We start from the raw sequence: 23,240 nt of genomic DNA, 5'->3' as shown, positions 1-23,240 counted from the left end.
AGGGCTGGAATCCATGAGGGTTAGACATCTGCGTCTGGTACCGTTGCATATCTTTCATATCTGGGCGGTACCCCTATGTAACGTCCATCTGGGGTTGGGTCTCAGGCACTTGATCCTGTGGAGTCTACTGCTGAAAATGCAGAGGGTCGTCATCTCGGATGAGATATGTAAAGTCGGAATAGAACTGTGAACTCTCAACCTCGTGGTCCATATCCATCATGAAAGTCGGTCCCACCAGCTCATCATACATCTAGCCATGGATCTCATGGTATATCTGGGAGCTCGAAACATGTGTAAGAGGTACCTCCTGGGTCTCCGCCCCTGCATGCTCAGCGGGTCTATCACCAGTACCACCAGATGCGACCCCTGATGAACCATCCCGACACTGAGGACGGCCACGCCAGACACGGTGATCAGCATGTCTCACTCCGTCGCCACCAGATCTGTCATCCTGAATCATGTCATCCAGCCATCGCCATTCCCGGTCTGTAGTCCGGGTACCAACGCGTCGTCGCCGCTCGACGCGCCTGTTATCTGGCACATCTGGCTTCGGTACCCTAGAAGGCGCCTGTGATGACCCTCTCTGAACAACATCCTGATCTCCTCGACCCAAGGATCAGCAATCAAGGAATCCGGCGACAGAAACCTATGGGCCACTCTGTACCACCATCGGAGAAAGTCTGTGGACGGCCCGGGATCAGGCACCTGGGGGATACTCAGGACAGCATCAACCTTGTTCTGACAACTAAGGTGTCATACCTGATAGTAGTTTGGGAATCATCTGTTCCCAGCCCTCCCATCCTTGGCATGGAGCCAGTCTATATTTGAAGTCAGCTCAAGCTCATGCTAAACGCCACCCAACTGTGGCAGCACCCTATCCACCTGGTGCCACTCAATGACGGCGAAGTATATCAAACAAGTACATGCACGCCACAACAGACTGTGCTCTTCTGTGAGAATCTCTAGATGAACAACAGCCATCACATCGAGTGAAGCATAAGGCTCCCAAACAATCTACATATGTTTATAGAATACATTTATTAGTCCATTAACTAACAAATATATAGTTAAGAACTAGATAAAAATTGAAACAAAATGAATAAACTTACATCTCGATTGCCTAATCGGTCCAACGCTAGGCGACACTGGACGGCTCTCTCCTCCTTGCGGTCAGATATCGGCAAGTAGGTGACCCACCTGAACGAATACAATGTTATACAATGTTAACAGGTAGAACCATAATAAAAAAAAGTTACAGTTCAAGTCTAATTGTACAGATATGTGTACTTGGAAGCCAATGGGAAGGAATATGTGTCGAATTCCCACGGTCTAAGGCTAGGAAAACGCCAGAAAATCTATGACTGCAGTAGCTGCAGGGGACCTGCCAAGTTCGTCACGTTTCTGTTGGCCACCCGACACATGCAACGATATAGCCAGGCCAACACTGCCGACCCCCAACTATAACTGCTCATATCATCAAGTCTCGCCACAAAGAGCAACCACCGTATATGAACCCGGTTTCCACTCTTGTCACCGAACAACTGAGTGGAAAGCAGCATCATAATATAAACCCGTGCATATATGCGTACGGTCTCCTCCGTAGCATCATCTGGCAGCACCCTGAACCTCTCATGAAACCAGCTGAAGTGGACCGTATACTGCTTGACCTTATTCTGTGGTGGAAGCTCGCCAAACAGTTCCTGAAACCACTCCCACGCCGGTTTGCTTTCTTCCATAAACTTCTCAAAATCTTTAAGGCACCCGGATACAGGTAAACCATCCGCAGGCAGCTCCAACTGGTATGCTACATCCTGTAGTGTGATAGTGCACTCTCCAAAGGGCATATGAAAAGTATGCGTCTCAGGACGCCACCTCTAAATGAAAGCGCTGACTAAGGGCTCGTCCAACCAAAACCACTTGGCGTTAAGCCTTGCCAGGTGGTACAAATCGGCCCTCTCTAGATACGGTACGATCCTGTCATGCAGAAGCATGTTCTGCTGCGTCCGGACACTATAAATAAACCCAGTCGATTGGAGCATGTAACAGAAGAAACCAAACATATAAAAAAACCAACACTAATTTAAAGTAATCTAATACAAAAAAATATAATATTAAAATTTAAACAGGTAACGTACAGTTCCTATTTTCTAATCACAAAATTCAATGAAAGGCATAAACGACTCAAGACCTTAATCTAAATTAATTAAACACTACATTTTATGATTAAAAATAATAATTTAAATCTAAATTTAAATACCTAAATCACAGTCATACGAAAAATATTATACAAAATACATTAACTAAAAATAACCAAACTAACCTCTTCGTTTATGCTGCCAGCAACGTGCGCAACACCGTTAAGCCTTTAAAGACTGCGTGCCTCCGCCATGGTCCCGGCTTCGAGCTCAACTCAACTCAACCACACTTTTCTCTATTTTTCTCTCTCTAAAAAACCTCTCATTCTCTCTCTAAAATTTTTTATCTCCAACACAAATGTAATCCGCGAGACTCCTTCAACATATTTATACTTACGCATAAACCGCGACACTTCTTTTGCGGTTTGTACACATTATTCATCCACATGTAAACAGCGACACTCATGCCGCAATTTATAATTATTTGTCTTAGCACGTAATCTGCGACACCTCTATAACGAATTACGTGTATTCGTTTACGTGTATTCTTTAATCGCGAGACCCCTGTCGCAGTTTACATAAATTATAAAAAAAAAACGTTTTAGTATCCATTTTTCATTTTATGGATTCTAGTAAATTTGGATCCTATATTATTTATTTAATATAGTAAATTGACCCAAAAAAATGTGACACATGATCGAACTTCAGTCAAAGACAATGAGCAATTCATTTAAGTTGCGGCCTATCTAAAACTAAAAGTATAGATACATATACACTTTTGTGAATAGATGCTGACTCACCATATCCAACCGAGGGGCCTGCCAGTGCCAGCCACCATTGCATGACTGGGAAATATTCACCTTACTCCATTAGAAATTTAGAATAATAACAAATTTGTAAAAAATTAATTTTCTATATTTCCAAAGCAAATTCTTGTGAATAATGTATTATAATTGAATTAATAAATTAATTTTTCAATTAATATCAACTAATTTTTTAAAATTATTATTTTATTTTAAATTATATATATAAATTCTAATATTAAACCTTGAAATTTTTAAACCATAAAAATTAAAAAATACTTTTAATAATATAATAAAAAATTTGCTAAAATGAATTCATTAAAAATGTTAATTTCTATATTTATTTAAAGAAAAATACAAAGTAATCAAATTTTATTATTTTTGGCTATCATTTAATTATTAACTCAATTTTTTTAATATATTTTTTTTATTCTAATAATCTAACATCATACTTTATCTCATACTTTTAAATAGAATAATACTACACATCTAGATATTTTTATTAACCAAATTCAACCAAATTAGTCTCATATAACAAAAATCAGTTATGTCTAATATTATTCTAAATCTTATTGTTTAAATTAGTTAGACTTAATTTATAAAAAAAATTTAAATATATAATATTACACCTTTTAAATATTGATGATTAACTAATATAAAAAAAATAATAAATGTTGATGATATTCTATGCTTCTTCTCATTTAAAATTTAATTGAGTAATTATTCAAATTAGTCCCCAAAAATTTTAAAAATGGACATTTTTGTTCTCAAAGAAAATTAATACACAGATCAATCCCAACATTTTTCTCTGTCAGACATAACAGTTTCTTGTCCTTTTTACTTTTACTATATGTCGAACTTTATTATTATTAACTTAGCTTTGTATATATGGATGATGACATTAAGGTATTAATACACTCTTTTCGTTAGAAACAAGTAAGGTGAATAATGATGTTTTGAAGTTTGAAATCTAAATTAAAATATTTTTTTAATACAAACTGTTTTTTAAAATAGGATATTTTTTAATTATATTAAATACAAAAATATCAAATAATTTTAATTTTAAATTTTTTATAGAATAATATCTAATAATTTTATTAATTATTATTATTATTATTGAGTGATTATATATATATATATATACACTTTTGATATTATAAATACATACATAAGAATTTAATGAATAAATTTATTATTATTTTTGTCTAAAAAATACAAAAAAATTATGGTACAATATTAATAATAATAATAATAATAATAATTTATTTTTTTTGGACGAAATACTATTATGTTTGATGAAGAAAAATGTTAGGGATTGATTTGTGTATTAATTTTTTTTAGAGACTAAAATGTCCCTTTTTAAAATTCTTAAAAACTGATCTAGGTAATTAATCTGTTGAAAAATATACTAAAAATTAATTTGTCTGTTAGAATAAAATTTTAGAAATTAATTTATATATTAATTTTTTTAGACTAAAATATACATTTTTAAAATATTTGGAGGTGACTTGGATAATTATTGGTATTAATAAAAATGTGCCTCTAAAATTAGAATATCACGAGGTCAAAAGAGACAACAAAAGAAGGACAAAATCACAAAAGCTTCCCTACCAAATTATTATTATATTTCAATTTTCAATCTCCATTCACATGCCTTTATTGCAACTTGGCCAGACAAGACGGCACAACCAGCTACCACTACAACTTAAAGAACAAAACAAACAACACATCACAAAGAACCAAGCATAGGTACGACTAATACATTATTAGTACATGAAAATGGAAAGGAGAATATTAACGTATGGCAAATGCTATTTTGATCATGCAATCTCACAACTCAACTCCACAGATTCACAGTCTAATTTTGCATGGGCCGTTCACATAAACATCAATTTTGTCAAATCAAATCCTAGAATTCATGCTAAACCTTGAAATCCTGAAGGGTTTGATGTCAACCCCACTTGCAACCCCATCAACAGCAAGCTCAGTTAAAACCCTTCCAATAACCGGGGCCATCTTGAACCCGTGACCCGAAAACCCGCCACCCACTACCACATCCTTCCCAAACTCCCCACCCAAGAAATCCACAATAAAATCTTCATCTGGCGTCATAGAATACATGCAGGCCTGCTTCACCACGGGCTCGCTCGAATCGACCAAGCCCATGAACGTATGTTGAATCCACTTCTTTAAATCTTGAACTCTATACCCTGAACCCCAAGGTCTCTTATCCGGGTCACACGGATTTCCACCGTGGACTGCGACCTTAACCAAACCCGGGAACTCCAATGATGGTGTTCCGTACACGTAAATCCCTCCTTCCCCTGTACAGCTAGCAAAGGTAGGAAAATCACCCCCTACTGCGAAATCCCCTTCGTGCCCCTCCTTCACCCTCCAGTAAAACACATGAGTCTCTAGTGGCTGAATCGGTAATTCAACTCCAATCACTTTCTTCACAAGCTTGTTAACCCATGCTCCTACCGTTACAACACACTTCCTTCCGCGATAACTTTCGCCGTTAGATGTAAAAACAACGACGCCGTTTTCTCCCTCTTTTTTAACGTCGATTACTTCAGCTTTGTCCTTTAAAACTGCACCGTTTTTGTGCGCTAGCGATTGGAACATCGCAACCGCCTTCGTCGGCTTTATGATGCCGCCCAGGCGGTTGAATATTCCGATCCAATCGTCCGGCATGTCGATGCGGCCCGGGAACTTCGCCGCCAGCTGGCGGCGGTTGAGGATCTCGTGCGGCATGGCGTGCCGGCGGCAATTGTCGATGACGGCGCGGAGGATTGGTTCTTGAGCTGGGCCGATATCGAGATGGTGGGCCGGGAAGTAGACAGTGTAGCCGATTTGGGCCTGGGCCTGCTGCCAGAGCGTGTAAGATTCCATGACGAGTGGGTAGTAATGGTGCTGTGGGTACGTTGCGCGGATTGTGCGGGACTCGCCGTGGGAGGAGCCACGGTGGTGGAGGAAGTCGAATTGCTCGAGGAGGAGTGTCCGGAGACCCCTCTTTGCAGCGTGGTACGCGGTGGCGCTTCCCATTACACCGCCGCCGACGATGATCACGTCGAAAACCTCGTTACCACGCCCGCTCTGCATATTTTCTTTATCTACAGAATCAGAAAAAGGATATACTGTTATAAATTTGACTGTAATATTCAACTATTTAATGATATATAAAAGCAGTAGGGGTGTGTATTTTTTTTTATTTTTTGGTTTCAAGTGGTTAAATAAGAATATCGTAATCACAGGTTGGTGGAGAGAATCATGAATGCAGAATATTCCGGAATCGTAGATAGGTAGGCTTCAGATGGTGAAAAAATATAAGCTCAACGAACAAATAGATTAAGGAGTGAGAGAGAGACCTGACTGAGTGTTAGAAGATGGAGACGAGAGTGCTTGAATGAGTGAGGGAGTGAGCCAGCCTTTAGCCTTCCTGTAAATATGAGTTGTTACTTCGTTAGTGACAGGATGATGAGGGAAAATAGATATTTATGGTGTTCAAGTTGGCACTGGATTAAGATGAATGATACATTTAATAAGGTGAAAATTGAGGTGAAGTCAACTTCATGTTAAATTGATATACGAGGATCGTTAGATAAAAATTTAGTCAAATCAATTAAATTATTTAACGATTCTCAGGTATTAACTTTACGTGAAAAAGACTGCACCTGAGTTTCTACCCTTTAATAAATATTGTATTTTCAATGTTTTTTAAAATTGTAAAAGATATACAAATCGGAGTATCAATTTTTTATACTTTAAATATTTTAATATTTTTATCTTTTAGTTGATTGTACCTTTTTTTGTAATGTATTTTTTATGTCGCTTTATCTTAATGTGTTGGGATTTTTTTGTGAAAAAAAATTAAAAATAAAAAGATATCATTTTTGTGCTCTACAAATATGATGATTCAATTTCTATGTTTTCAAAACTAAACCTTTTTAATTTATGTACTCTAAATTAAATAATATCATATATCATATTTAAAATTAATACCCCAATCATCTATATTTCAGAAAAAATACTATTATTAAACTAATATAAAAAAAATAAAGTGTAGCACTCCACACTATTAAAGTTCATAATAATAGTTTATTTTGCTCACATTTTTATCTCCTCTAATTTATTTTTTTCAAAAATGTTATATGATATATATTTTGTTTTATTAAAATAATTAAAAAAATAAATAATAAAAATATTTTTTAATTATTTAATTATAAATTGTTCGCATACAATTGAATAAGAGTATAAATCATTTTTATATTATATTATTATTATTATTTGTAATTAATTTAACAATTGATTTAGTAAATTTAAATATCTTAAATTTTATTTTTTTTATTTGAGAGAATAAAATGTGATAATTTATTATTTATTTTATATTTGCATTGAGATATATATCAAGAATTAATATACTTCCAAATATACATATCAATCAATCTTCAAATAAAACAGAGAAGTTGGGTTGGTTTTCGTTGAAAACAAAAAAAAGAGGGATTTTTAATCCCGTGACCCAATGAAGCCACCTTAGCTTAGATGGCACTTAGGAGTACGCGTGTAACTTGTTTCCTTCAACCTTCGTCCCCAATTTGCTCCGAAGAAGAGGCGTCACTATTCTTGATTAAGGTGAGTGTTCTTTCCGTTTGATTTCAATTCTATATTTTTACTATCATTCAATTCTTATGTGATTTCAATTTCCTGATTTAGATTCACTCCACTTTCTAGGGTTTCTCAAACTCAAACACTCTTATAGATGCTACATAGTGGTATGCTCTTTTTTTTTCTCTTATGCTGAAATTAAATTACTAAGTGGATAGTATGTTTTTGTGATTCATGATTGAGATTCTAGTCTTCCAGAAGGAAAAAACTTCCTTGATGCTAAAATTGTTATTTAATGGGTTCATGAGTACATTTTCGAGATTGTCTTTTTGATTTATAATCCAAGTAGTTTTCTTTTTCTTTCTTTTTTTTACTGAGTTTATATGGAATATCCAATTTAAAAATGAATGCATTGCGGCAGAACATGTTGTAAGGCTGACACTTATATTTGATTGAAGGCAACTTAAGTGGTGGAGATTCGCATACAGATGTGAAGTTGATAATTGAAATCCGTTATATGCTAAATTGTCATCTGAGTAGAATTTTGCTAATGAATTGTTATAGTTTGATGAATCACTAATGCTTAAATTAGGTGAAAGGCGTCATCCATATTCAAGGGCCTAAGCATATTATTTCTATGCTTGACCTTGTTTTTCTTTGTTTTTATAGGTTATTTGATGCCTTTGTTTTAAGTTGGTATTGCATCAGCTTCACCATGTCTCGTATGAAATGCTTTGATCAATTTGAAGAACATGTTACTGGACTTTGCCTACTCCAATAAATGTGAGAACAGAAAAGGACCAAGCAATAACTGAATTTTGTTGCATTAGCGTGTTATTTGAAGTTCTAGTAGATATGGCTGCTGAAGATGATAAGAATCTTGTCGAAATCTCAGAGAATACGATAGACATTGCTAAATATATGAACTATGTCAGCGCTCCACAAGCTGGTGCGATAGCAACTTTTGCAGGCACCACACGCGACACTTTCGAAAATAAGACGGTTTTAGAGTTGAGGTATGAAGCTTATATTCCAATGGCAATACGTTGTATCAAGTCTGTCTGTTCATCTGCAAGAGTGTCATGGAATCTACATTCCATTGCTGTTGCACATCGCCTAGGCACGGTCCCTGTAGGAGAAACAAGTATCTTCATCGCCGTGTCATCTGTTCACAGGGCTGATGCACTGGAGGCATGTAGATTTATAATAGATGAAGTAAAAGCTACAGTTCCTATTTGGAAGAAGGAGGTTTATTCAAACGGAGAAGTTTGGAAAGAAAACTCCGAATTCTTGGAGCGGAGGAGTGATCTTGGTAACAAAGATGTAGATTGCAGTGTGAAAATGGCAGAAAGTATGGAGAGCAGCAACAAAAAGCCTTGCTGTGGGACTAAGGTTAAGGTTGATGATGAAGTAAGCCAGAAATAATGCTAGTGTTGGGCGATCAAAAAACATTAGGTAGCATTAATTTTGCTCCCTTTAATCAAATAATGCTAATAATGGTTTGCAGAATATCTTCATTTCCAAATCTCTGCAAAAAGATTGCAAAATTCTATGAAATATACTGCAATGATATTAATATATTTCATTTGATAAAGATGATGCCACACTGGCATTGCAATGAGGGAATTTTTTCTATTGTAAAATAAAAAAATATATATTTCCTAAAGAAAATTATTCAAATTTTAATTCTCCGAATCCAACTCTTTTTTGGTGGGGTCAAATTCGTCTACCCAGACGTACTTTATAAAATAAGAAAGTTTAGAGAGCCAATACTTTTATTAAAATTTAGTCAGTATTTAACCATAAAAAAAGAGTAATTCTACATTATTAGATGTCATCTCCAACCATTAAAAACACTTATAACGACTAATTGATGACTACATATCACAAAAAAATATATACTCTTCAACATTTTTTGTGCTTCTAATTTAAAAAAATATATATATACTATGATCAAAATTCTTCATTTTGCAAAAACTTAGTTTGTTTAATTTAGTTTCCTTCTCACCCAAATTAAACCAAATTATTTTTTTTTTCAAAATTAAGGTGGTGGTATTCCTACTACGCACCATTGTTAAATACAACTTATTATTGTGTATTCTTTTGTATTCCTATGTATTTTTAGAAACATAATAATAATTGTTCGGTATTTAACTTTTCAACTTTTCTTCTCACTCAATCTGATATTTATGGAGAGAGACGAAATGAAATTTACGGACGATTAGGTAAAGCTTACAAAAATGTCCAACAAAAAAATCGTATTTCAAAAATTAAAATCTCATTAATTTTTTTTAAAAATAGTGATTTTTTTAGTTTATATAAGAAGCTAATCCCTACAATGAGGATCTAATTTCCACTGTATATATGCTACATGGCAAATTAAATAGTTGATGTTTGATTTAAATCTAAAGCAGTAACATTAATCTTTAGGAAGGTATCACATGTAACAGGAACTTAGGAACTTTGGAACTAGTGCTTTTAGTTATTGATCTTTATTATAAAAATCCATACATAATACATGGTTAGATCAATAACTAAAATTATTAGAGCACTATTGTTCTTGAAACACCTGAAAATTTAGTAGCCATAATATATTTAGTAGCCATAACATATTTAGTAGCCATTTTGTTTCCTGGATTTAACATTGCTTCAGCCATTTTTTGCATGTCTTTGGCAGAAAACTTTGACCCTTTTCAAACCTTCTACAAGGGCAGATGGATCGGCGGCGAAAGTAACGCGAAGCCAATCTTTTAATCCAACTGTTGTTCCTGAAAAGAAATGTCATTTTTGTTTGTTAACTAAATTCAACAGCAAAAGAATCCAAATTAAATTATGAGAGCATTTGAGAGTTTTGGTTATATCAAAAAATAAAAGAAGATTTAAATATTAGCTTTGCAGATCAATAATTTAGTTAGACACATAAATTTTCAAATTGTCTAAGTTGCTTCTATAATAGTGACTTAGAAGTGAAGTTTTGCTCTGCACAATTGTACCTGGAAGAATGATAACAGATTCCTCCTTTGCAAGTTTGAAACAAAAATCAATATCATCGCTAATATCTTCTAGAAGCAAAAGGTTTAGTTTCACCTGCATTTCATTAATTACAAAGACATTTGAAAGAGAAGCCATTATAAAAGACTTTACAAAGCTTATGCTGTTCTCAAAGAAATAGCATTAACTGTAATTTTATTCTCAGCTTCTTACTATCATAGTCATTGACCCTTCCGGTTTATGAGGGCAAAACATGCATGGAATCTCTTCTATCTCCTTGAAGCATATATCTGAGTTAAGTCTTAAATCATCAATAGTTTTTTTGAAAAAAGACTCTTCAGTTTGATTAAGTATGCGCGGTACAGCCGCCTGCCAAATTCGAAGCATCATCAATAAACTAAAATAATTATAAATAAGCAATATATAAATCATTAGGTTAAAACTATCGTACAATTATTTTCATATGAAGTTAATAGTCGAGAACCGTTAAATAATCATGGGTCAAACATGTATAACACATCATGTTTCTTCCGTTACTAATTTTTTGAAGAAATATATAAATATGAGATATGTGATTGATAAAATAAAAAATATTTAGTGATTTTATATGTAATTATTTTTAATAATGTAATAATTTTAAGATTTAATTATTTTTTTCACTGATATTTTTACTTAATCAATTTTATATTGTGTGCTTTTTTAAATTAATTTCTATATACTTATTTCTATAAATATGATTACTTACATTATTTTGTTTTAATAATTATATCGTCTACTTTAGACATTTTTTTCTTGTAAAAAATACCAAATTTTCTTTTAAACTTATATTGTTAAAAAAAAACTTTTATTAATTTTTCATAATAACTTATTTCAACTATAATTTTATTTTTTGAGAATTGTATTTTATATTCTATAAGAGTCCCAGTACTTTAGAAATAATTAATAATTTATAAATTATTTTCAAGTTTTCGAAACTTTTAAAAGAACTATCTTAATTAAAAAGATATGTAGTCACAAAAAAAATTAAAAAGATATGTAACAACTTCTTAACTAAATATACTATAAAAATACTAGTATCTTATAATTTTATAGAGTACTGTAGAGTACTATGTAATTCTTATTTTAAAAATAAAATTATTGAAATTTTTTATATATTTTGATATATATTGCTTTAAAAAAGAATAATTCACTAATTACATATAGTCACAAAAAAATTCACTAATTACATATCATGAATAAATTATTTATATAATAAAAAAATAATTAAAAAATTGTATAAAATTAGGCCACCACATATCAAATTTTTAGATCCGTAAAAAAAATGTAAAGACCTGAATGAAAGTGGCTGGACCTCCCAAAAGATCAAAATACTTTCTAATGCGCTCAACTACCTGCGTATAAAGAAAAGCATATAGTCTTTCATATTGCAAAAGGATTTTGAATATAGAATTGTACAATAAACAAAAATAAAATAAATAAACATACAAATAAAACATTTTTAGAAATTATATAAAAATAACTGTCAAACATAGACAAAACTTGTTAATTGATTCACTTGTTTAGAATAATTAGACAATAATACATTAGTAGTTAGAGAAGTTGAGAATCACTTAGACTGACTCACGGAGTTAGTTACCAACCGTGGTTTTTCAAAAATCATAGGGCCAATGAATTTAGCATTAAAATTAACAATAAAAGGGATACTAAAAAAATGCTTGGAGAGGGAATATATATGACCTTGGGATTTTTGAATGTGCCACTAGGATCAGTTGTCACAAACCAACCAAGCCTCCAACCAGGTACTATCCATCTCTTGGACAAGGACCCAAGAGTGATAACAGGAACAATAACCCCAAAGACACCCATTGGAACAAAAGGGTTGCTCCCAAATGCAAGATGGCCATAAACTTCGTCAGCAATCACAATTGTTCCAATTTGTTTTGCAGTTTCCGCAATCTAAATTACAATACATAAGATAAAGGTGAAAATTCACATCCGGTTGTTGATAATTTAATATATTTGACTAAATTATTATCTAATAATTATTGACTACTAACTTAATCTAAAATATACTTTTATTAAAAAATAATTTTTTTTAATTAACAATACCTTGCTTTAAAGAAAACAAAAACAAAAGACGTTTTTAATTCTTAAAAATATTTTGAAAAAATTTATTTACATATAAAATAATTTTTGTCTGTTAAAAAAAAAATTTATAAAAAAAATTAAGTGATTCTTTTAAAAGCCAATCCATCTGCCTAATAAAATGGTTTTTAAGTAAGAAAAAAAAACAAAAAATGACAAGAAGAATTAACAGGATCGTGGTTCATTGAAGTAACCTTCTCCAAGTGATTATAAGAGTAGACATTTCCACAGGGATTTCCAGGGTTTATGATGACGAGTGCAACAGTGTTGTGATCTGCAAGAGCCTTAACTGAATCAAGATCAACCTCCCAGCCTTTTTCAAGAAGCAAATCATAATGCCTCACTTCAACTTGTCTAAATGCGGCATACAGTTCGTAGATTGGGAAGCCTGGTCTCGGCAGTAGTATGTTTGCACCGCCTCGTGCAAGAATCGCCACCGAGACGTCGATGGCCTGCGTGCACCCGCACGTGATGAAAACATCATGTGATGATAGTTTGTATGGCAGATCACGTGATAGATATTCAGCAATTGCTCTGTCATAGAGATTCAAGCAATTAGTTTTTTCCAAAAGGTTATATACAATGATACGAGAATATGAGCAATTTTTGAATTTTAAAGTGTAAATCTTAATTTTTAAATTTTAAATATAAATTATTGATATAAAATATGATAAATAAAGAATTAAAATTTATTTAATTTATATAGAGTATAATGTTCGTTATTTACTAAAAACGTTTAACACAAATTATAAGTAAATAACTATGTTACCAATTGTAGCCAATAAATTATAATTTAAATAATATAATTTTTTTGTATTTATTTAAAAGTTTACTCTTAATTTAAGAAAATATATATATTACTAATTTTAAAAGGAGAGATTTGTGTCACGAGAGGAATGAAGAGGATGATAAGGAAGAAGTTTGGGCGACCCACGGATGGAGAAAACGTGGCGGTTAATATTTAAAAAGAATGAAATAAATCATATTTACTTTATTTAGAGGTGTGGTTACAGATAAAAAAAAGTTCATACTACGCATCTATGTAATTTTGTATTTAAAATCATTAAATTAGTTTGGGCGACCCACGGATGGAGAAAACGTTTCTTCTTTTTTTTTCTCTTCTCCTCCACTTCTTCTTCTTCTTAACGCTTCTTCTCTTCTTCTTCTCTTCTCCCGACGCTTCTTCTTCTCATGCTCGTTTATACACGGAGCGTCTTTTTTTGTGTTCCTTCTCATTCTCATTCTCCTCTTTCTTTTTCGCGTTCCTTCTTCTTCATGTGTTTTCTACTTATCATATTGCTGTTGTATTTTTTTTATCTTTTCCTCCTTCTCTTTGGTGAAGAAGCATTAGAAGGTGAGGGGGAATAAAATTAGCAATTACATTCTGTTGAATTCGATTGAAAATTGAATAATTCAAACATTGATTCGTTTCGGAAGAATAATTCAAGTCGCTCTCATTCAATTGATTTGAAATTGATTTATTCTTTGTTTCAATTTAAAAGTCCAGATCAAAGAAGAAAAAAAAAAGAACGATGGAGCTTATTACGTTGAAGTCAATCCAGATCCATCACGAAGAACGCGAGCAGAAAAGAAGAACAAGAACAAGAAAGAAAACTCGACCAGAGGAGAACGACGAAGTCTATAACGCGAGCAGAAAAGAAGAAGAAGGTTTACGTTATATGTAGCGTGTGAATCACAAACAATTTGGAGATTAGAGGAGGCGCGGATAGCAAAAAAAACTTAGATAACATCCATGTATTTTTTATATGAATGTGGAGTATTATTGTAAAAAAAAATTAGAGTACATACTTAAATTAATTTTCAACAAAATTTTGATCCGATATATTAGTTTTTTTTTATTATTTTATTCTTTAAATGTGTTAAAAGAATAAAATTTTGTTAGAATTTTTTGATGATGAATTTCAGTCAAAAAGTTATTAATATATGTATTTTTCATATTTTTTTTGTCGTTATTATTAAATTTAATAGTTAAGTTTTTAAAATTTTAATTTGTTTCACAGATTTTTAAAATTGAGATTTTTTATTTTTTTCAGAATTTTAATAATATTATTACAAAAATAAATTTAATTTTTTAACCAAGTTTTAAATAATATATGTTAACACATTATAATAAAATTAATAACTATATTAGTATATTTTCATGTTAATTAATTAAATAAGTAGGAATACAATCAGAATCAAAATTTGACTTTTTTATTAGAAAAAAAGAGAAACATATTTAATTTCTCTTTACTATTTATATTACAAAAGAAGATGTAGACATGTAGAACTGTTTTTTAGAATAAAATTTATTTTTGATTTTTTTTAATTTAAAAAATTTACACTTTAACAATTGAAAAATGATAATTCATTTTTTATTTTTCTTTTTCCTTAGACGTATGAGCCTTTCTGTAAGAATCTCAGGTAAAAAGTGGCAGAAAGTACTTACGTATGACGTTAGCTTAAGACCTTCACTTGTCCTACATGAGGATGATAAGTATCTGATTGAAATTGCTTATTACCTATACAGTAATCAAAACAACGCTATAGGGGAATGGATTATCTCAATTTTTTTTAACAATTGAGGGAGTAAAGTGTGATCTCTTACTAATAATTTTATAAGTAAGACAAAAAATAAACACGAGAGAGAGAATAATAAAAGATTAAAGATCACACTTTACACTCTTAATTTTTTTTTAACAATGGAGAGAATCTATTCCCACGTTAGAGAGATATAAGTGATATAACCATTTAATTGGGATATTATTTTAATGATTATGTAGGAGCTACACTGCTCCAATCAAATGATTATCATTCATTGGATTGATGAAGTTCAAGTCATACAAATTACATTCCACGTAATCATTTTTCGTTATCCTTTGTCAAAAATTTTTACAGAAGGACTCATACATGGATAAGAACTCGTGTTTAATGAGAAGAAAGGATAAGAGATGGATTGTCATTTTTCAATTATTAAGGTGCGAATTGTCTAAATTGAAAAAGATAAGGGTCGAAAAATAATTTTACTATATTTTTTATGATAATAAGTAGGTAAAAATTTACATGCAATTGTCTTTATATAAAATTGTTTGTTAAAAATAGTGGTGTTCAAATTCAAACCAATCTAAATTAAACAGTTTATCCAATCTAATCCAAACTAAAAACCGATTAAAACCGCACTAATTCGGATTTGATTGGATTCTATTTTTTGTAAACCGCTGGATCGGATCAGATTCTGATGTACTTTTCATAACCAATCTAATCAAATCTAATCCAAACCGCATAATGTGCTATAATATTATTATTTTATTATTATATTTATAATAAGGTGAAGGCTACCATGCTTTCTCTAAAATAAAGGGTAAATTACCCCTGTGATATATATAGTGCTTATAATTATATTCAGCTTGTTACACATGGCAACATTTGTGCTACCGAGGTGCGGAGAATCTCTGCTACATAAGCGCCACTCCTTCCCAATCTCAACTTACTTCCACTGTGCATCCTCCGCCCTTTTCTGTATGGTGATAATATCCTCGGAGTTCACTATCCGCAAAACTTTTGTCCCATGAAAGTGATTAAATTCTTGTGCATAATTGTCACCTTATCTTGTAAATCCTATTGTCTGCAATTGAATTTGACTTGATCTCCACCTCATCGACAACAATATCTTTAATCTCATGAGGATCTGAATGTACCATCTCTTGAAACTTGTATTTGACATCATCAACAACAATGTCTTTAACTGTGTTTATGACTTGAGAATTTGAAAAATCTTTTCAAATGTCGTTATGACTTCTATCATCACAGACCATAAACTCTCCTCTACCTTCAAATGCATCAATTGTATTCGTAAAGATATCTTCCATTTCATGAAACTCATCTGTTAAATCACTTTCAATATATATATCACAAAGGGTAATTTACCCTTTATTTTAGAGAGGGTACGATAGAATTTACCTTATAATTATATTTATAACATGTTCAATTTGATATATATTTTTATATTATTCACGTATTATTATTATTTAATAAATATTTTATATTCAAAATGTGATTTATTTATTTATTTTAACTAACCTATAATTTTATTTCTAATGTTATGTTATCGTTGGTTTTTAAGATATTGTTAAGACTTGTTATGTCATTATTGGTTATTTAAAATTTGATGTTGGGACTTGTTATATATATTTATTTTTTTAATTTACAAAACGCAAATCCAATCCAATCTAGACTGCTTAAAGTTGGATCGAATCATATTTTTTTAAAAATCATCCAATCTAAACCGTACCGAATCATATTTTTTTAAAAATCATCCAATCTAAACCGTACCGCAAGTAAAATTAGTGTACGTTTGGATTACAGTTTGTAAACGGTGGTTTGTATAAAATTAAGTTTGCAAAATTGATTTTGATTAAAAGTGAGTTAGTATTAACGTGATTTATGTTTGGTAATTCTCATTCAAGATGGATTATAGTAAACTAAATATTGTTTGAATTACATTATTTAAAATCACTTTTAGATGAAAAATTACAAAAAAAATATAAATTTAAATAATTATTTTATGTTATCTTGTAATTTTATTTTAGATATCTAAATAAATTTTAATTTTTTTAGTATTTTCAGTATTCTTTACTCTAATAGGATTAATATAATTATAATACAAAGCAAAAAAATATTCTATAAAAAAAACAACAATAACAGTTAAAAAATTCATATAAACAAAAAATAATAATAGTTTTATAAAAGATAATAATATTAATATGCATGAAAGAGTATTGAAAAAAAAAATATTATAAAACAAATAACAAATATATGAATAATAAAGGACATAATTGGTATATAAAATTTTTTTTCAGTCCAACGTGAAAAAGTGAACGAACGGAAAAGCAAGAATTTGTAGCTTCTGAGAAACGTGGATTAAAAAGTAGAATCACTTCTTACGTTCAGATGATAACAAATTACCAAACATATAAATAGAGCGTTCAAGAGATTCAAACGTACTTCTCTCTTCTCTCTTCTCTAACGCGTTTGCCAAACACACCTTTAGTGTTCCGATCGGATGAATTTTTTACTCAAAACCATAGTAGCTAGAATCTCGATTTAACTCTTAAAATCTTCCGATATTACGATTTTAAATGAGTTTATCGATTTTACGAAATTTGTACTAAGTCTGACGATTTTACGATTTAAATCTTGTTAAAATTTTACGTTTTACATTTTTTATTTACTTTTCCGATTTCACGTAAAATCTCGATTTTCTCTACCTTGCTCAAAACTGATCCAAACCGTATCGCGAACACCTCTAGTTAAAAACTGTTAAATAATAATTCAGTTAAAAATATCAAATAATCTAACAATTTTTAACTAACAATTTAAAATAAAAATAACTACATTTAAATTTTCATCTAATAAATAGGCTAAAAATATACATACAAGAGTCTAATAAATAGGCTAAATAGGTGTCATTTATGACTCAGAATATGTAATATTTTTTTCTTAGTTACACAGTCACAAAGATTCATAACTTAAAACAAAAACCACCTAAAGCTAATTAGGGCAGCTGAGTGGGAGATTTTACTTAAGGAAAAAATGAATTTTTTTTGTGAGATGTCTAAATGACATGATTTATTTTTATTTTTAAAATATGTATTCTCATTTTAAACAAAATACACTTTGGTTATATTTTATTTGGTTTTGAAAACAGAATTATATATAACACTAAAAATTAGATACAAAAATTATTTTTATATTTTGTTAGGTGATAAATTAAATATGAGATAGAATAAACAATAAAAAATCAATTTATCTTTATTTTTTCTTACATGCAAATTAGAAAAAAATAAAATGATAAAAAAATTATCAAAATTTGATAATGACAATAATAAAAAAAGATAAAATAAATTGTATCTTTATTCAGTATTTTTGTATTTTATTTGATAAAAAATACTTTTTTGTCAGAAAAATACAAATTATATTAATTCAATATTTAAAAATAGATGCAATATTTTTATCCATGTCTTATTTGCCAAACACACATTTATTTGTGTATCTGTATCTATATTTTAATGTTCTCTACCTATGAACAAACATAGTCTTCAATCTATTTTACTAAAATACTTTTTAATAATAATTATAATCATATATAAATTAGTGGTAATTATTTAATTAATTTAAAAAAATAATAATATAAAACATATATTTATTATTATGGTAATAAATCTCATTCATTTTTATTATTTTAAGTTGTTAGAAGAATATTTATTTTTTTTATATATTTAACGATTAATGATAAAATATTAAAAAAATAAAATATATTACATTAAAAATAAATAGGTATTTTATATTATTATTGATTTTAGTATAACAATAAAAAGTACTAATATAAAATCTATTTATCATTAATAATGGAATTTATAAAAAAAATAAATTAAGTATTTCTATAACAAATTAAAATATTTTATATTATGTAATAATAATAATATAGAACATGTATTTATTTATAAATTAATAAATTTTTATTTATTTTTAATATTTATCATTACTCATGACAAACATAAAAAATTTAAATTATATATTTTTATATCAATTTAAAATATTATAAATAATCAATTATTACAATAATAATAAATATATATTTTATATTATTATTATTATTATTATTTATCATTGTCTGATCAAAAATATTTTTTAGATTTTTTTATTTATATAAAATAAGAAAAATTTAAAATGATCAGAATATTTTAAATTAATTTTTGTTACATAAATATTATTTTTTTATTATTATATAAATCATCCGAAAACTTTATGATTTAGCTTAATTAGTAAAATATCACTAGGTTGAGACTATTTATGTTTAAACTTCATCTAAAAGCATATAAATAATGGTCTCATATATCATGTATTTTCTTGAATGACTATAAGCAGGGTATAAAAAATAACGAATAAAAGTTGAAAACACAAATTTAAAACTATTTATGTCTTAAAAGTAATCATCAAAACCTGAGACGATTTAAGTGCGTGATAAACTCAAGATCCTAAGACGATCTATGAAATAGTAAAAATTTTGGGGAAAGATGGTTTAAATTAAAAACTAATTTAAAATTATAAATAGTAATTTTTTTATTATTTTAAATTGTACTATATTTTTATTATTCTAGTACTCATTAAGTACATTTTAAAAGTTTGATTTATTATTTTATTTGTTATTATCTCTTACCCACCTCCTTTTTTTTTAAATAAATTGATATAATGTAAATCGATATAGTTTGTTACAATGAATTGATATAATATAAATTGCAGATAAAACTTATTTAATAGTACTCTAGGATTATGTATGCTTGAATTTTATTTAAAAAAATAACATAAATTGTCTCAAAATATTGATATAAAAATACTTAAATTCATTGTTCATATATATTTTTTTAATCATCTTTAATCGCTAAATATTGAAATAAATTTTACTCCTAAATATCACAGACTATTATGATTTACGTGTGTTCTTAACACAAATTAATCCAAGATAATTTATCTTTATTTTTGGTTAAAATTTTAATTCATAAATTATTATCTTAGAATATGATAATTTACGTTCTAATTTAAAACTAAATATTCTAGAACGATATATAAATATTAAAAAAGGACTTTTGTGTATTTGATTTTCTTTAGAAAAATTACTTAATATTAATTCCCCTTTAATTTATATACGAAAAAACCTTTTTTCTATCACTGATAATTAACAGTCATTTTTTTATTTTTTAATAACAATTCAAATCTTTAATCGTTGCTCATTTACTAATTTAGTAGTTGGTTAAGAGTAAAAATGATTTCAATAAAGTGATGAGAAAAAGAGGAACAAAGCTAAGTGAATATAAAGACATTATTACTCACTGTCTGGTCTGAGGGAGGCCAGCGGTGGGAGCATAGCCATGAAAGTTGTGAGAGAGAAGCGTGTCGGCAACAGCTTCTTCGGAGACAGATGTGGTTTGAAAACATGAAAACAGTGTTGGGTCACCCAAGCCAAGAGAAATCACTCTCTTATTTTTATTCTCCACAGTGCTTTGGATTAGAAGGCTTAGAATACCCTTTATGGTCATAGTTGAAGTTTCCTTTGATTCATAGTTCACACTATTTCCACCATTCTCCATCCTATCTCTCTCTCTGTATATATCTTCTTGGAGGCAATTAAAGAATATGCCAGACGCGATGTTTATATAGAAAAAAAAATAATAATTAGGTTTAAAAGTTTTTTTATTTTAGATTAATTAATTAAAAAATATTAATTTGTTCATTTACATAATAAACCATGAACATATTATATTTTTTTTATCAATTCATCACATTAAAATTTACAGTGATACTTATATGTATCATTTTTTGTGACTAATTATATGTATTAGTTATTATTATGACGTGTCTATTTATAAAATATATAACAATTTTTAAAACAAAATCTTACATGTTTTAATAATATTTATAGTAATTAAATAAAAAATAATTGATAAAAATTATAAAAAAATTCAAATATAATAATATTTTACTGTTCAAAATTATATTATTTTATATTCATGTTATAGCAATGAGACATTTATTATTGTAGATATTAAAATACATAAATAACTTCATTTTGTTTCATCTTATCTATGAGAATTTAATTATTATCTTATTTCATAAAAAATTATATATGGAGCTGTATTTATTATTGGAGAAAAATTTTAAACTTTTTAATAAATATATTAAAAAATTAATTTTTTCGTATTTTAATTTATAATTTTAATATATGTCCTAAGAATATAAAATACATCAATTAAAAAATATTATAAATATTATAATGTAAAATATGATTACTATTTCTTTGTTTATTTGTAGCAATTTTTTCTTTTATTTGTAGAGGTTTATAATTTCCACCAAATGGTTTGTGGGAATTTTTAAAACTTCCGAAATTTGAAGTGCCACGAGATCTTTTGTGAGGATTTTTAAAAATCTCCACAATCTATTTAGGGAGGAGAGGGTTTACGTGTGTTTAGGAAAGGTTTTATATTAAATTTTTGTGACGATTTGAAATCTCTTTTGTGACAATTTAAAACTCCCACAAATTAATTTTTTAATTTGACAAAAATTAATTATTTTGTGAACTTTTCAAACTTTCACAAACTCTATAATTATTTATTTATTTTTAATTTTAAATCATTCATTAATCTAATCTCATATACATACTCTCAAATTAAAAATTTATTTTTTAATATTAAAATTTAAAAATTAAATCTTTTATAACACACTTTCTCAATATAAGACATAAATCTATATAACAAAAAAAATTCTCAATATCAATAATTCCAAATATAATTACATATGATATTGTTTTACATAATTACAAGTGAATAGAGTGATCCTCGTCCCATTCAAGGTAGTGCCCTGCCATCCTAATAACACAACAAATACACTATTGAAACTCAATGAAAAAATACAAAAAAAGCAAAACAGAATGCGGTGCAAAAAAACAAAAACAAACTGAAAGCTTTGAATGAATGAATGAATAATCCCTCGAACCTTGTTAATAGATTGAGAGTGTCCACATGTCTTGGTGTGCTGTTCTCCATAATCAACTTGGCCACCCTTCAAATAATACAACAATTTTCGTGTCCTAAAATAAAAATAAATAAATGAATAAACAAGTAATCAGAATTAAAAAAAAAATTTGTTGAAAAATTACACGCAAACCGATTAAGAGGAAAATACATGAAAGAACATCGAACATAAATTATTTTTTTTCTTTAAGTCTTAAAACCTCACCTATTATGGACGCTGGTTAAAGACCCCAAATTCAAAACTAGAACCCTTTCATCTTTTTTTCCGCTCTAGTAAAATATGACAAAGCACTCAATTTCTAAAAGAAAAAACAACAATTATGTATAATAAAAATCTAGCAAAAACATTAAAATAAAATTATATTATTAATTTATCATAATATTATTTATTGGAAGATAGAAAAACTTAGTCTAACCCAACAAAAGCTAAAAAAAAGTGTAACTTTGAAGCAGAAAAAGAAAAGGAGATTGATACTTGGTACTTGATCAATTTTATCCCTTTGCCAAATCCAAAAATTTCATAAACAACAACAATAGGAGGAAGATCATCACCATTGGTAGAAGTAGCATTGTTTCCTTCATCAGCAGAAATTATTCTCTTCTCATTGATCTTATTGACGACATCAACAATCTTCTTAGGCTTTTAATGCAGAATTTTATTGAACGACTAAGATAAATCTCCAATAACAACTGAGCTGAAAATCTAGAATTTATAAAACAAATGAACCAAAGAACTCACAAACAGTTCCATCAGCTTCAGATACCCCATCTATAACTTTAACATTTTATCAAACACCTTATCTATAAGAAAATGGAGAAGAAAAAGAAGGACCAACAACATTATTATTATTATTAGCCAATAATAAAGCGACATAGTGCAGTTATGCAATAATACAATAATGTATACACACAACCATTATTGCTTAAAGGTTTTGGCGTTTAGTTAAACAAATGTAAAAAAAAAAAAACATTCA

At 29.2% G+C, this 23,240-nt stretch overlaps 3 protein-coding genes and 1 long non-coding RNA gene across 6 annotated transcripts; 1 reads left to right on the top strand and 3 right to left on the bottom strand.

The window, feature by feature from the left end:
* Nucleotides 1-4,531: 4,531 nt before the first annotated feature.
* Nucleotides 4,532-6,414, bottom strand: LOC130943855 (probable sarcosine oxidase). Its single transcript, XM_057871904.1, has 2 exons — nt 6,307-6,414; nt 4,532-6,051 (listed from the first exon to the last, which is right to left on the bottom strand). The coding sequence occupies exon 2, from the start codon at nt 6,038-6,040 to the stop codon at nt 4,841-4,843; it is 1,200 nt and encodes a 399-aa protein (XP_057727887.1). The 5' UTR covers nt 6,041-6,051; nt 6,307-6,414; the 3' UTR covers nt 4,532-4,840.
* A 959-nt stretch (nt 6,415-7,373) lies between these two features.
* On the top strand, nt 7,374-9,313 carry LOC130943924 (molybdopterin synthase catalytic subunit). Of its 3 annotated transcripts, none has more exons than XM_057872015.1 (3): nt 7,396-7,570; nt 7,670-7,710; nt 8,213-9,313. In XM_057872015.1, exon 3 carries the CDS (start codon nt 8,399-8,401, stop codon nt 8,966-8,968), a length of 570 nt encoding a protein of 189 aa, XP_057727998.1. In that variant the 5' UTR covers nt 7,396-7,570; nt 7,670-7,710; nt 8,213-8,398; the 3' UTR covers nt 8,969-9,313. The 3 variants fall into 3 exon arrangements, with proteins under 3 accessions (XP_057727997.1, XP_057727998.1, XP_057727996.1); XM_057872013.1 differs by having other exon boundaries at nt 7,652-7,710; XM_057872014.1 differs by lacking the exon at nt 7,670-7,710 and having other exon boundaries at nt 7,374-7,570; nt 8,213-9,308.
* Nucleotides 9,314-10,118: 805 nt separating this feature from the next.
* Nucleotides 10,119-20,826, bottom strand: LOC130943296 (probable aminotransferase TAT2). The gene is made up of 7 exons (XM_057871107.1): nt 20,570-20,826; nt 12,874-13,213; nt 12,272-12,490; nt 11,866-11,925; nt 10,748-10,903; nt 10,537-10,630; nt 10,119-10,311 (listed from the first exon to the last, which is right to left on the bottom strand). Exons 1-7 carry the CDS (start codon nt 20,824-20,826, stop codon nt 10,193-10,195), a joined length of 1,245 nt encoding a protein of 414 aa, XP_057727090.1. The 3' UTR covers nt 10,119-10,192.
* Nucleotides 20,827-21,988: 1,162 nt separating this feature from the next.
* Nucleotides 21,989-23,016, bottom strand: LOC130943337 (uncharacterized). The gene is made up of 3 exons (XR_009071779.1): nt 22,819-23,016; nt 22,229-22,322; nt 21,989-22,101 (listed from the first exon to the last, which is right to left on the bottom strand). It is a non-coding gene; the product is annotated as an uncharacterized LOC130943337 (long non-coding RNA).
* Nucleotides 23,017-23,240: the final 224 nt, after the last annotated feature.

The sequence above is a fragment of the Arachis stenosperma genome, chromosome 8 (genome assembly GCF_014773155.1).
Source record: "Arachis stenosperma cultivar V10309 chromosome 8, arast.V10309.gnm1.PFL2, whole genome shotgun sequence".
In the NCBI taxonomy this organism is placed as follows: domain Eukaryota; kingdom Viridiplantae; phylum Streptophyta; class Magnoliopsida; order Fabales; family Fabaceae; genus Arachis; species Arachis stenosperma.
Note: the sequence above shows the minus strand (reverse complement) of the source record. Positions and strands in the feature narration are given on the sequence as shown.

Coding starts and splice junctions, on each gene's coding strand:
- LOC130943855 (XM_057871904.1), bottom strand. CDS start 6,040: ATGCAGAGCGGGCGTGGTAACGAGGTTTTCGACGTGATCATCGTCGGC.
- LOC130943924 (XM_057872015.1), top strand. CDS start 8,399: ATGGCTGCTGAAGATGATAAGAATCTTGTCGAAATCTCAGAGAATACG.
- LOC130943296 (XM_057871107.1), bottom strand. CDS start 20,826: ATGGAGAATGGTGGAAATAGTGTGAACTATGAATCAAAGGAAACTTCA. Junction 12,491..12,873: donor CTTATAATCACTTGGAGAAG/GTTACTTCAATG, acceptor ATTGTAATTTAG/ATTGCGGAAACTGCAAAACA. Junction 10,631..10,747: donor AAGGGTCAATGACTATGATA/GTAAGAAGCTGA, acceptor AATGAAATGCAG/GTGAAACTAAACCTTTTGCT.